Genomic DNA, 12,999 nt, shown 5'->3' on the forward strand with positions numbered 1-12,999 from the left:
TGTCAGAAACTGTTCTGAAACTCTCCATTAAAGAAAAAAACAAGTGAGAGGTAAGAGATGAAATAAGAATGGCAGAATGTTGAAAACTGAAGTTAGATTCTGAATATGTAAGAGTTCATTGTGTATTTATACATTTTTATATTAAAAGTGTGAAAATTCCCATGTAAAAATTATAAAATAACAACAAAAACTGTTACTTTTAGAAAAGAAATATTCATGAATTTAGATATAATTCACAGAGTAAGGACTTTACAATTCCAAGGGTTGAGCATCTTTACAAGTTGAGTACACTTGTAAAACCCTTAAGTCAATACAGTATGGAGCACAGTCACAAAATATGAATATACACCTGTTGGATATATTTTTAAAAGCTGTAAAGTGTACAGCTATGAGATATAAAACAAAACAAAAAACCTATGAAAAATGGATTTTCCAGTCATAATATAACAAAAAAAGGTATATGTAGCTTGGGATAAAATTTCCAGTGACAGCATCACTCATGGAGTCAGCAAGTGCTATATCTTACACAAAGATGAGAATAATATGATCTTGAAAACTGTCCAACTTAAAATGTGGTTCTAGTAATTACCAAGTCACTGGTACCTAAGGTGCATGTGTGAGTAATAATAATAATAATAATAATTATTATTATTATTATAATTCCTATTATCAGGAAATGTGAGTACCAACATGCAATATTTCTAAATTGATATTTATTCAACATTTTATATATGCAAATAAATTAGTGATTTAGTTTTAAGACTAAAACTACTACTTTAGATAAATGACTTCTTTAACTATAGAAGTATAGTTAAATGTATATATTTATGTATACGTAAATGTATATATTTCAAGACAGTCAAAACTGTTTTTTTTCTCCTCAGTAGGAAAGTAGGACTGACATATTCTAGCTCTCTTATTTGGGGACATACATGGTATTTACATTTCCTTCAAGTCTGGAAGAAATATAATCTATAAATATTTAATTTAAAGTTAGTAAAATAAGGAGGTCCTCAAAAGCACAGTTAATTGGGAGAAACCAAAGCCTATGGTACTATATAATAGAAATCTAAACAGCAGTTCAGAGAAGGCACACTGAACAGCTCTCTGAAACTTAGCTGCCACTAGGTTATTTTAAAACATGAAGTTCTTGGCAAATATTGAGAACAAAACAGGATGCATAAACTCTACCCAACTGGCAAAGAGAAATAACTCAATGTCCAACAACTCAAGTTGTGTATCATTTTGGCTTTCTAGGCTTGAATAGAGAGCTCTAATAAATTTAAAAGACAATAATGATAAAGCAAAAGGCAAATAGGGATTACACAGAAATCTGCTGACTACATATGAACTAATTTGTTATACAATATAAAGTACTGACTTAAATAACTCATTCTTGGTAATCTGGCAAAACCCTTTAATTATCTATAAGAGTTTTGCCTTAGAGAGTTTGAAGGTTAAGCAAAAGACTTTAACATGTAAAACATTCTTCCCATTAGTTCACTACAGTAATAATCAATAAGCGCTGATGAATAGCCTTATGAAAAAATTGTCCCAGTACTCCAGATAATGCCCATCCACATTACAAATCATATTACTAAAGTTTAGTAGATAAATCCTCCCCTGATAGTTTACACACACTAAAACACACTAGACCTGGAGTCAAAAAGCCAGCGCTAAAAACACATCTAGAAGAAAACCCTACTTCAAAGAACCTAAAGAAGTCAATTTTTTGAGAGTACTCAAAAATTTTTGACAATACACCATTCGCTGTTCACCTGAAACTATCGTAACATTGTTAACTAGCTATACCCCAATACAAAATAAAAAGTCAGAAAATAAAGATTAATAAATAAATACAATAAAGTGGAATAAAAGAAAAAAATGTTTGACAATACAGCTAAGTCCCATCAATATTTAACTATTCTGTATATAAATTATTCTAAAATGGTTTTCTAAATGCTTCTCTATGATATGAAAATGATAATGACAGAATCTACCTCCAAAGAGTGGGAGGATTAAATAAGAACACATATAAAACACTTAAAACATTACTGTGCATGCGTGCTGACTTGCTTCAATCATGTCCAACTCTGTGACCCTATGGACTATATAGACCACTAGGCTCCTCTGTCCATGGGATTCTCCAGACAAAAATACTGGAGTATGTTGCCATACCCTTCTCCAGGGGATCTTTCTGACTCAGGGATCAAACCCACACCTCTACTATCTCCAGTACGAGCCGGCGGGTTCTTTACCACTAGCGCCACCTGGGAAGCCCAGAACATTACCAGCACAGAGTAAATACCCAACAAATACTAGGTATTTTTTAAAATTTTATTTATTTATTTGGACTACACTGGGTCTAAATTCATTGTTACACATGGGCTTTCTCTAGTAGCAGCAAGTAGGGGCTTCTCTTTGTTGCAGTGTACAGGCTTCTCATGGCAGTGGCTTCTCTTGCTGCGGAGCACGGGCTCTGGGCCCTGGGCTTCAGTAGCTGCGGCTTGCAGGCTCCGTAGTTGTGGCTCACAGGCTTAGCTGCTCCATGGCATGTGGGATCTTACTGGACCAGGGACTGAACCAGTGTCCCCTGCACTGGCAGGCAGAATCCTAACCATGGGACTACCAGGAAGTCTCCAATACTAGGTATTTTTACTATCATGATATCCTCCACTGTTGGGGCGTGAAGAACTTGAGGCAAACTCCTTGGAGGGCATCCTGGCAACAACTGCTACCAGTTTTAAAATGCATACACCCTGTGATATACTTTTCAAATTATTCCTTAAGATATGCTTACTTAGACATATAAAAAATGCATGCAGAACGCTGAATACTGATGCATGTAGCAAATATCAACAAAAATAAGTTGATTAAATAAATTGTGGAACACGTATACAAAGGGAATACTATGCAGCTTTTTTTTTTAATGAGGTAACTATACATACTGATATTTTTAAAACCCACACTACTTATCTACATTTATATATACTTCCACATTTTCTGAAAGAAGTAAGAAACTGCTAACTGATTACTTTTGGGTAGCAAAACTGGAACCTAAGAAGAGGTAAACTTACTTTTTACTTTATACTTTCTTGGTACTTTTAAAATTTCACACCGAATGAATATTATTATTAAAAACTAATTTAAAACAAAATTATGGTCTAGAAATGAGAAAACATCAGGAGTATTTGGCTTCAACTTTTGGATCTGTTTTCAGAGACAAACCATTAAGGGTAATGTTTGAAAATAATGTAATTCTTACAAGAAAGTTTAAAAACCCACATGCTACAACAATACTAAACAAATAATAAAATGAATTAAGAGTTTGAATTTATCTTGAATATTTGAGGATATACAAACTCCTTTCTTCCTAGATAAAGACACTGATCCAGATCTATATTTACTCTACTCTTATGCTTCCTTACAAATACCAGTTCCTTGGAACTTCTGCTTTACATAACCAACCATGCTGTCTCACTGATTTCAAGCAGACACTAGATTATGTTTCTCCTACTCCCCAAACTAGTCTTCACTTTCCAATTACCTGAGAAAAATGTAAAATGTGACATTTAAGCAAGACAATTCCTATTATCACTTCCCTCTTTCTCAAGAAACTTCAAGGAATGGCTGCTGTAACCTTCTTTCAAGTGATCTCAATGAACTTTCTTAAAAACAAGTATTTGGGTAGGTTTAAAAAAAAATGAACTAACCATAGCTAAGACTAAAATTAAGAACAAGGTTGCTGATTTCAGTGTTCTGGCAAGGATAGAAAAATAAACATGGAAGGGGAGAGGGAGTCTTAAAAAAGGAAGGGACCCACATAGACGGAGAGAAGAGGGAGAAATGGTCATCTGCAGAGAAGGCTAGTAGGCTTTGCCCTCAACAGGAAGACACCAGGCAAAGACCGGGAAAGTTCTGCCAGTAGTTGGAAACCATGATCTTTGTCCCATAAAAATCAAGCTCTCTCAAATCCCATTTTCCTTATAATTTCACAAGAAAGTAATCTTTTACCTCAGTTCAGACTTGACTCCTCAATGCTCACTTCATCAAACTACCTTAAGTTACTATGAAGTGTAAAAATGGTTTATGTGTAACATACACTTCAGAGACTATACATAAACTTATTCCAATTAAATTTAACATTTACTGTGGTGAGGGGTGCACTCCAGCTAATGATTAATCTATTTTTAACTGACTAATCACAGGCTTGACTGAACGCTGTCAGGACTAAAAGTTTGTGTTTCAGTATCACAATAAAAGCTACCTCTCAAATGCTTGAAATTATTTTTTGGTTATAAAGAACATGACAAAGGAATAGTAAACAGAAAGAACAGAGTACTTAAGGAAATATAAGTCTTTTTTAGTAACCAGAATTGTCCCAACTGCGGTTGAATGTAAAAGAAATCTGTCACATAGCTATCTAAAAAGGTACTCATAAAAGGTAAACACATTAAAGAAGCACTACAGGAAAAAAAAGAAACTGTACCATAAGTCAACAATTCATAAAATATAATCTGATATGTATAAAAAGAATATTTTTTCAAAACAACCCTCAATAAAATCTCTTGCTTCATTTTTGTCAGAAAAATAGAAAAATTTACAATTTTCTATTTAAAATTTTAGAAAATTTAAACATTTGTATCTCAGAAGAGGGGTCATGGCTAAATAAATTTGGTCATTTATAGAGCTTAAACATAAAAGTTAAACATAAAAGTTAATAGAGACTCATATTCCTTTTAAATATAACGAAATCACCAAATGTAGGAGAAAATAAGTACAAACACAATGCAATAGCTTCCATGCTATACTAAATTTAAGGAACAAAATCTTTACCTGAGGGAACAGTTGGATTGTTTTGGTGGTTTTCACTGGTAGAAACAAACAAATCTTCTTCTCCTTCAGTTGATGAGCTGGAAGAGGATTCACTGCTGAGGTCATTCTCACTGGAACTACTAGAACTGGGGAGCAACGCATATTTTCTTCGGGCTAACACTTCTCGTTTTTTCCTCTGCATTAATATCCTCTCTTTTTGTTTCTGTGTCCTCTGGGAGGAATTATTTTTCACAAATCTCTTTCTGCATGGAAGTCTCCTTAATGAACTGCTATGAAAACAGGGTCTTTTCATTAACAATCCTGAAACGGATTCTGTCTCAGTCCGAGGCCACTTATGGGACCGTGAACTATGAGTTCTACTTTTAGCACTCAAAATTGCCTGGGAATGTCTTACAGAGACTTCTTTATCCTCATCCGAAGTCACAGTATCAGAATCTCCAAAATGTAGACTAGATGAAGGAGAAGAAAGACAATCACTAAAAGAGGAATCATTATCTTCATCACTTGGTGTTTCTAGGTGTTGTCTCAATCCTAATATTCCCTGGTTCTCTTTAGCACAATTTTGCATGTATGAAGGGCCAGCCTGCTGGCTTTTGCGTTTCTTCCTCACAACAACACTTTTTTCTTGCTCTTGTTGGTTACCATTCATGTCCTTCTCTTGTTTTTGAGAATCATCACACAAATGAGAGAATTCATTCCCCACTTTACTATTAATCATCTCAACTCCAGCAGGAAAACTTTTGGCTGCCCCGATGGGCTCTGGATGCAAGAGGATCCCTTTCAGACTCTCCTGTGTCTTTGGTGCATCAGAAGGAATCTCACTCTTCATATCCACTTTTAAGGTATACAGCTTGTTATATTCAGGAGTCCATTGAGACATGGGAAACTTTAAGGAAGGCCTAGAAGACACAACATGATATTTAAAAGATTGTCAATGCGTTTTATTGTAATATTTACAGAGTTCTCATATCGACTGAGAATATTCCTGTGCGTGCGTGCTAAGTTGCTTCAATCATGTCCGACTCTGCAACTCTTTGTGATTCCATGGACCATAGCCCATCAGGCTCCTCTGTCCATGGGACTCTCCAGGCAAAGATACTGGAGTAGGTTGCCATGCCCTCCTCCAGGGGATCTTTCCAACCTAGGGATCGAACCCACATCTCTTAAGTCTCCTGCATTGGCAGGCAGGTTCTCTATCACAAGCGTCAACTGGGAAGCACAAATATTCCTGTAATAGGGCAGAAATGCCTTTTTCTCATCAGGATATAAAATGGCTATAACAAGTCATTTTTCTGATACCTCTTACAGATCCAATTTTTAGAAACAGAGTAAAGATCATAAAACATAGAACTTAAGTCTACTTCAAAACTTATCTTAATCAAAAAGCTGATCTTATTGTATCTTCCTAACATCAGCAGCATAATATATTTGGTTAAAATCAATTTCTCCAAAACCTATTATAGTAAAAACAGATAAAAGGATCAGAATTCAAAAGACTTTGATTAGTCAATAATGTTTTTCTTTTATCACATTTTAAAGAGATAATTATATCAAATACTTTCTGTACATATTTTTTTTTTTTTACTTTCTGTACATCTTGATGGTTACTGTGATAGATGATTACTATAAATAATGAATATAAATATAGCTTCTCTTTTGTGGTTCTTTCCGTCACACTACTCTAGTCCCTTAACGAGACTCAACTCACCAATAGAAAGTAGACACAACTACTACATTTCATGAAGTTTTAGATACATATAGAAACAAAAAAGCCAAGACTGAATTGCTTCAGATCACTCAGTTAAAGCAACACAGCAGAACATAAAAATCAAACTCTCAACAGCCAATCTAAAAACCTAAATCACTGTATCTCTAAAATTATGAGCTGCACATCTGGGAAGCCCTAACAAGAGAACCTGAAATTAAAACATCTACATCAAAGCAGTGTATATACAAGAATGGTGATAATGTAAGGTATTAAATATCATGACTCAAAATGGAATACATTCTTGGGATGGGAGGTGGGAAGGAGGTTCAAGACAGAGGGGACATATGCATACCTATGGTCGATTCATGTTGATTATGGCAGAAACCAATACAATATTGTCAAACAATTATCCTTCAATTGAAAATAAATACATTTTTTAAATGGAAATATACTCATTTAAAAGGTAGTTAGTAAGACAAATGAAGACCTTTACTAGTGCTAAAAATGATTTAAACAATGTTAACAATTTTAACTTAAGATTTTATTGAGGAATAACAAAAACACATATATTCTAAGTTTACAGCCAATGAATTCTCACACTTATGTAACTAGCTCCAAGATCAAGAAACGTAAGATAACTAGCATTCCAGAAATCCCCTTCCAGTCACTCCACCCACCAAGAGTTTTAACTATTATTCTAACTTCTAACACCATAGCTGATTTTTGTACTTAACACCCACTTTGTAAACTACTTCCGAAAAAAGGAGGAAAACAAGATAGATATTTAGTAGCAAGATTTTTCTTCTCCACAATTGACAATTACAGGAATAAACAACGTCACAGGTACATGTTTTCGTTTGTAACTATTATCAAATAGATAAAGAGATGACAGTGATTAAAAATTGAAACAACCTATTTCTATACGAAGCTATCAAAATCTCTATCTTCTTCAAGGACAGGTAGTGTTGTATCAAAGATCAATCATCAAGCCCTGTCTGGAATTCAGCAGGATCAGCAGTAAAGGAGGAACAAAAGATGGGTTTACATATGTATAAAGCAATGAGCAAACTGTAAGAGGCAGTCAGTCATATAAGGATCACCAAAATTAAATGCAAGAAAAACAAGTCACAGTAAGGCACAGGTATATGTAATTCAAGATTCAAGTAGGTCCCATTAGGAGAGCTACAATAAAAACTACAGATAATAACAAATGCTGACAAGGGAGTAAAGAAACTGGAAGCCTCACACATTGCTGGTGCGAATGTAAAATGGTACATATACTTTGGAAAAGTAGTTTGGCAGTTCCTCAAAAGATTAAACATAGAGTTATCATATGATCCAACACTTCCACTCCAAGGCATAACCCAAGAGAAATGAAAATATATTTCCACATGAAACTTTATACACAAATATTAATAGTATCATTATAGCCACTCACAAGAGCCAAAACAAGTTAACAATACAAATGTCCATCTACTGATGAATAAGTAAGTCCACAAAATTGATTAACACTCAATTATCAAAAGAAATGAAGTACTGATTCACTTTACAACATTATACAGACCTCAAAAACACCATGCTAAAAAAAAAAGTCATAGAAGACCACTTATTTAAAGACTCCTCTGATGACTGTACAACTCAGTTCATATTCTAAAAACCACTGAGTCCAGTACACTTAGAGTGAGATGTGTATGGTATGTGAATTATATCTCAATAAAGCTGTTGCCAAAAAGTAAAGCCATAATCAAGATTTCTGGGCCTCAGATCATTACGATCACCCTCTGGGTCTTGGGAAAGCAGATCCTGAGAGGCAATAAAAATCTGCCAAAAGAACAAGATAAATTTTGAGAACTGGAATCCATAAGAGAATTTACAAAGAAATGATTCACAGCATAATTTACTATATTCAATTTCTTTTCCATTAGTTTATGCCCCAAGGCCAAAATAATGAACTCTTTACGTTAACTCTGCTCTGATTTTTGGTGAATTTTGTAGTCCCAATTCAAGGTGGAAAGGGAGTAAGAGAGAGAAGTGTGGAGTAAGGGAGAGAAGTAAGTATGGTGCCGCATGTATGTGCATTTGTATGCCAGTAACTGTTCTCTCCACTGTCACACAGTCCTTAGATCCAATACTAACATCCCATATTACCTGAGATGTTCCCACCAAGGGAGTACAAATGTATGCTCTACTTTGAACTAAGAAAAAGAAGAGGAGGAAGGTCATGAAAAGAAATAAATATCAATTCTATATTTTTTAACTAAAAAAGCAACAAAATTGACACAAAGGATCAATAAAGAATGCTCTGAACTACTTGCTATTTAATAAGATTACCGTCTTTTATTTCTGTAAAAATTATTGGTTAATCTAATTTATAAAGGTAATTTTGTACTAGATATATTTAGTTCCTTGGCCGTATTATGAATGGTTTGATATTATACAGTGTTTCAATACTGAAACCATAATACTAGTTCTTCTTTGTACTGGTTTGATTCAATCATTTTACTGCTATTCATAACAGCAGCATACCAATTACTCCTGATATTAGTTTAGGACACAGAATGAGTAGTAAATCCTGCGTGAAAGAAGATAACAGCTAAAAAGGCTAACTTTCAAAACTAAAAATTAGGGTTAGGATTTGGCAATTTACATTATAAATTAAGCTTATGTGATGTATAAGTTTAATAATGGGGGTAAAAACCCACTAAGTTTATCAATACAACTTTCAGGAGCTGTTACTTCAATACAGTGATACAGTTTAGAAAGAGTCATCATTATTGGTATGAACCTTCACTACCAATGATAAATATATTTTTATGATTAACACAATATTTTAAATTTTTAAATAAAAATAATTTTACAGAACTCTAAAGGAACAAGATTTTAAAAGGAATATATAAGATAATTTTAAATTTTCTATTAAAGTTTTAGAAGTTTTCAGAAAATGAACTAGAAATAAGTTTGCTCTTTATTTTCTTTCATATGTTAAAGTGAAAGTTGCTCAGTTGTGTCCAACTCTTTGCAACCCCATGGACTTCACAGTCTACGGAATTCTCCAGGCCAGAATACTGGAGTGGGTAGCCTTTCCCTTCTCCAGGTGATCGTCCCAACCCCGGTCTCCCGAAGTGCAGGCAGATTCTTTACCAGCTGATCCACAAGGGAAACCCAAGAATACTGGAGTGGGTAGCCTATCCCTTCTCCAGTGGATATGCCCAACCCAGAAATTGAACTGGGGCCTCCTGCACTGCAGGATTCTTTACCCACTGAGCTATCAGGGAAGCCCAGAAGTCCCTCTCATATAATTAAATGGAAAAAAAAGAAAAGAAGACATAGGATAATGAAGATATAGGACAATGGAGCTTAGAACTGTCAGACTCTGAAAGTTGCCTTAGGAGAGGTCTGCTCAGGATCATTATCTCCCCTGAAAGGGTAAAGAGGAACCAAGAAGCACAGAGAGCACCAAGTTTACATTTAGAGTTCACATGGTCTGACTATCTCATCTCAGGTTTACTCTCTGAATGCAGAAGTCTTATGCCCCACCCTCCCAGTACAAACTTGACCTCAAAAGACTTAGGGTAGAGAACTAGCTGACTAACCAAACCACCAAGAGGAAGATTTCAACACAACGATATTTTATATCTCCAAAACATTCTAGGAAGCTAGAGGAAATAAAGGCATTACAATAATAACCAAAAAAGCTATAGCGAATTTAAGAACTTTGAGAAAATATTAAGGAAAAATATATACTCAAAGGATACTGAGATCAAATTGAGGAACCAGAGATCAAATTGTTAACATCCACTGGATCACAGAAAAAGCAAGAGAATTCCAAAAAAACATCTACTTCTGCTTCACTGACTATGCTAAAGCCTGTGACTGTGTGGATCACAACAAACTGGAATATTCTTAAAGAGATGGAAATACCAGACCACCTTACTTGCCTCCTGAGAAACCTATATGCAGGTCAAGAAGCAACAGTTAGAACCAGACATGGAACAACAGAGTATGCCAAGGCTGTATGTCAAGGCTGTATATTGTCACCCCACTTAATTATCTTATTAGAAGAGTGAAAAGAAAGAAAGTGAAAGTGAAGTCGCTCAGTTATGTCCAACTCTTTGGGACCCCATGGACTGTAGCCTACCAGGCTCCTCCATCCATCGGGTTTTCCAGGCAAAAGCACTGGGAGTGGGTTGCCACTTCCTTCTCCAGGGGATCTTCCCGACCCAGGGATCGAATCCGGGTCCCCCACAGTGCAGGCAGATGCCTTACCCTCTAAGCCAACAGGGAAATCAAGAGTACATCATGTGAAATGCCAGGCTGGATGAAGCTCATGCTAGAAGCAAGACTGCTGGAAGAAACATCAATAACCTCAGATATGCAGATGACACCACTCTAATGGCAGAAAGCAAAGAGGAAAAAAAGAGCCTCTTGATGAAGGTGAAATGAGGAGAATCAAAAAGCTGGCTTAAAACTCAACATGCAAAAAAAGAAGATCACGGCATCTGGTCCCATCACTTCATGGCAAAGAGATGGGGAAACAATAGAAACAGTTAGACTTTATTTTCTTGGGCTCCAAAATCACTGCAGACGGTGACTGCAGCCATGAAATTAAAAGACGCTTGCTCCTTGGAAGAAAAGCTATGACAAACATAGACAGTATATTAAAAAGCAGAGACACCACTTTGCCGACAAAGGTTCATATAGTGAAAACTATGGTTTTTCTAGTAGTCATGTACAGATGTGAGAGTTGGGCCATAAAGAAGGCTGAAAGTGAAAGTCGCTCAGCCATGTCTGCCTCTATGCGACCCTCTGTATAGTCCATGGAATTCTCCAGGTCAGAATACTGGAGTGGGTAGATGTTTCTTTCTCCAGGGGATCTTCCCAACCCAGGGATTGAACCCAGGTCTCCAGCATTGCAAGCAGATTCTTTACCAGCTGAGTCACCAGGGAAGCCCAAAGGAAGAAGGCTGAGTGACAAAGAACTGATGTTTTCAAACTGTGGTGCTGGAGAAGACTCTTGAGAGTCCCTTGGACAGCAAGGAGATCCAACCAGTCAATACTAGAGGAAATCAACCGTGAATATTCACTGGAAGGGCTGATGCTAAAGCTGAAGCTCCAATACTTTGACTACTTGATGCAAAGAGCCAACTCATTAAAAAAGACCCTCACGCTGGAGGCAGGAAGAGGAGATGACAGAGGATGAGATGGTTGGATGGCATCATCGACTCAATGGATATGAGTCTGAGCAAACTGCAGGAGATAGTGAAGCACAGGGAAGCATGGCGTGCTGCAATCCATGGAGTTACAAAGAGTAGGACGCAACTGAGCAACTGAACAACAAAAGATACTGAGTGAAAGGGAAGTTTATAATCCACATTTAAGTGGGATCACTGACAAAACGGAGTAAATAGACAACCAAAGTTAAGTGTTTTCATTTGTGTACTAAACAGACGTGGATTCAAGTCTCTGGCCGTGACTAGCTATGTAACCTAAGGCATATTATTTAAACTAACACTGTTTCTCCTCTATAAAATTGGGACAATAATAGTAGTGACCTCATAAAAGTACTTGGGGTTAATGAGAGTACCTACCACAGTGCCTAGCATAATGGCTGTTATTCCTTTTTCAGAGCAGCAGTTATACACATAAGGTACACAATCTTTAAGGTCTTCCCTTATACCTAAAAATAAATGAAATCCTTAAGAGTCAAAGAAAGGCATAAAATCATCTGTTTCTACAGAACCTTAAAGTGACAAAGGTTTCTTGGCACAAGACCTATGACCGCTAAAAATTCTATGATGCAGTATGCAGAAACCAGCACAACACTGCAAAGTAATTTTGCTCCAATTAACAAATAAATTTAAGAAAAAAATACTCTAAACTCTCCTTTACTATGGAGGATTAGCTGAGGAGCAAGACGCTTCAGCTCCCTAATTTCTAATACAAGACATACTACTTTTGGAAAAAGAGAAATTAAATGTCTTTCCAATAATAGGTTTCTATTCCTCAGTGAACTTAATGATTTTCTTGTTTGTCTTGTTTAAAGTACTCTAAAATCCCTAAGTATTAGTCATCAAAGAAAAATTCAGCTAGCACCTATTTAAGTCTCCTATCAGTACAAACTGGGTGGAGTTCAACATATTATAAAAAGTCTACTGCTGTAGTCATGATTGTGTTACTATCATGGCCAGTAGCAAAACGAAGGGTGTCTCTATCCTGCCAAGTCTGAAGAGTATCTGGCAGTCAATTTCAACTGGTTAGGAAGGCAGTATTACAAATTATAGGGTACAATGCACAAATGTTAGACATTTGTGCATTGGCTTGGACTTTGGAGTTCATATTATAACATGAAATGTGAGATATAAAGATATTGCTAATTACCTAGTATATAAAATATATTCTATCAAGAAAAAAATGAAAGAATCGACAAAAAAACGCCTATATGCAATAAACTATAG

The 12,999-nt window shown here is 35.8% G+C and overlaps 1 protein-coding gene across 9 annotated transcripts in view; it reads right to left on the reverse strand.

The window, feature by feature from the left end:
- The window catches only part of RNF111 (ring finger protein 111), an 80,682-nt gene that overhangs the window by 44,933 nt on the left and 22,750 nt on the right, over window positions 1-12,999 (reverse strand). For all 9 annotated transcript variants that reach the window (XM_065940859.1, XM_065940855.1, XM_065940860.1 and 6 more), the window contains exon 2: window positions 4,837-5,735. In XM_065940859.1, the coding sequence (XP_065796931.1) occupies window positions 4,837-5,716 (880 nt within the window). In that variant the 5' untranslated portion in view covers window positions 5,717-5,735. The remainder of the gene's footprint in view (window positions 1-4,836; window positions 5,736-12,999) is intronic.

The sequence above is a fragment of the Muntiacus reevesi genome, chromosome 7 (assembly GCF_963930625.1).
Source record: "Muntiacus reevesi chromosome 7, mMunRee1.1, whole genome shotgun sequence".
Classification (NCBI taxonomy): domain Eukaryota; kingdom Metazoa; phylum Chordata; class Mammalia; order Artiodactyla; family Cervidae; genus Muntiacus; species Muntiacus reevesi.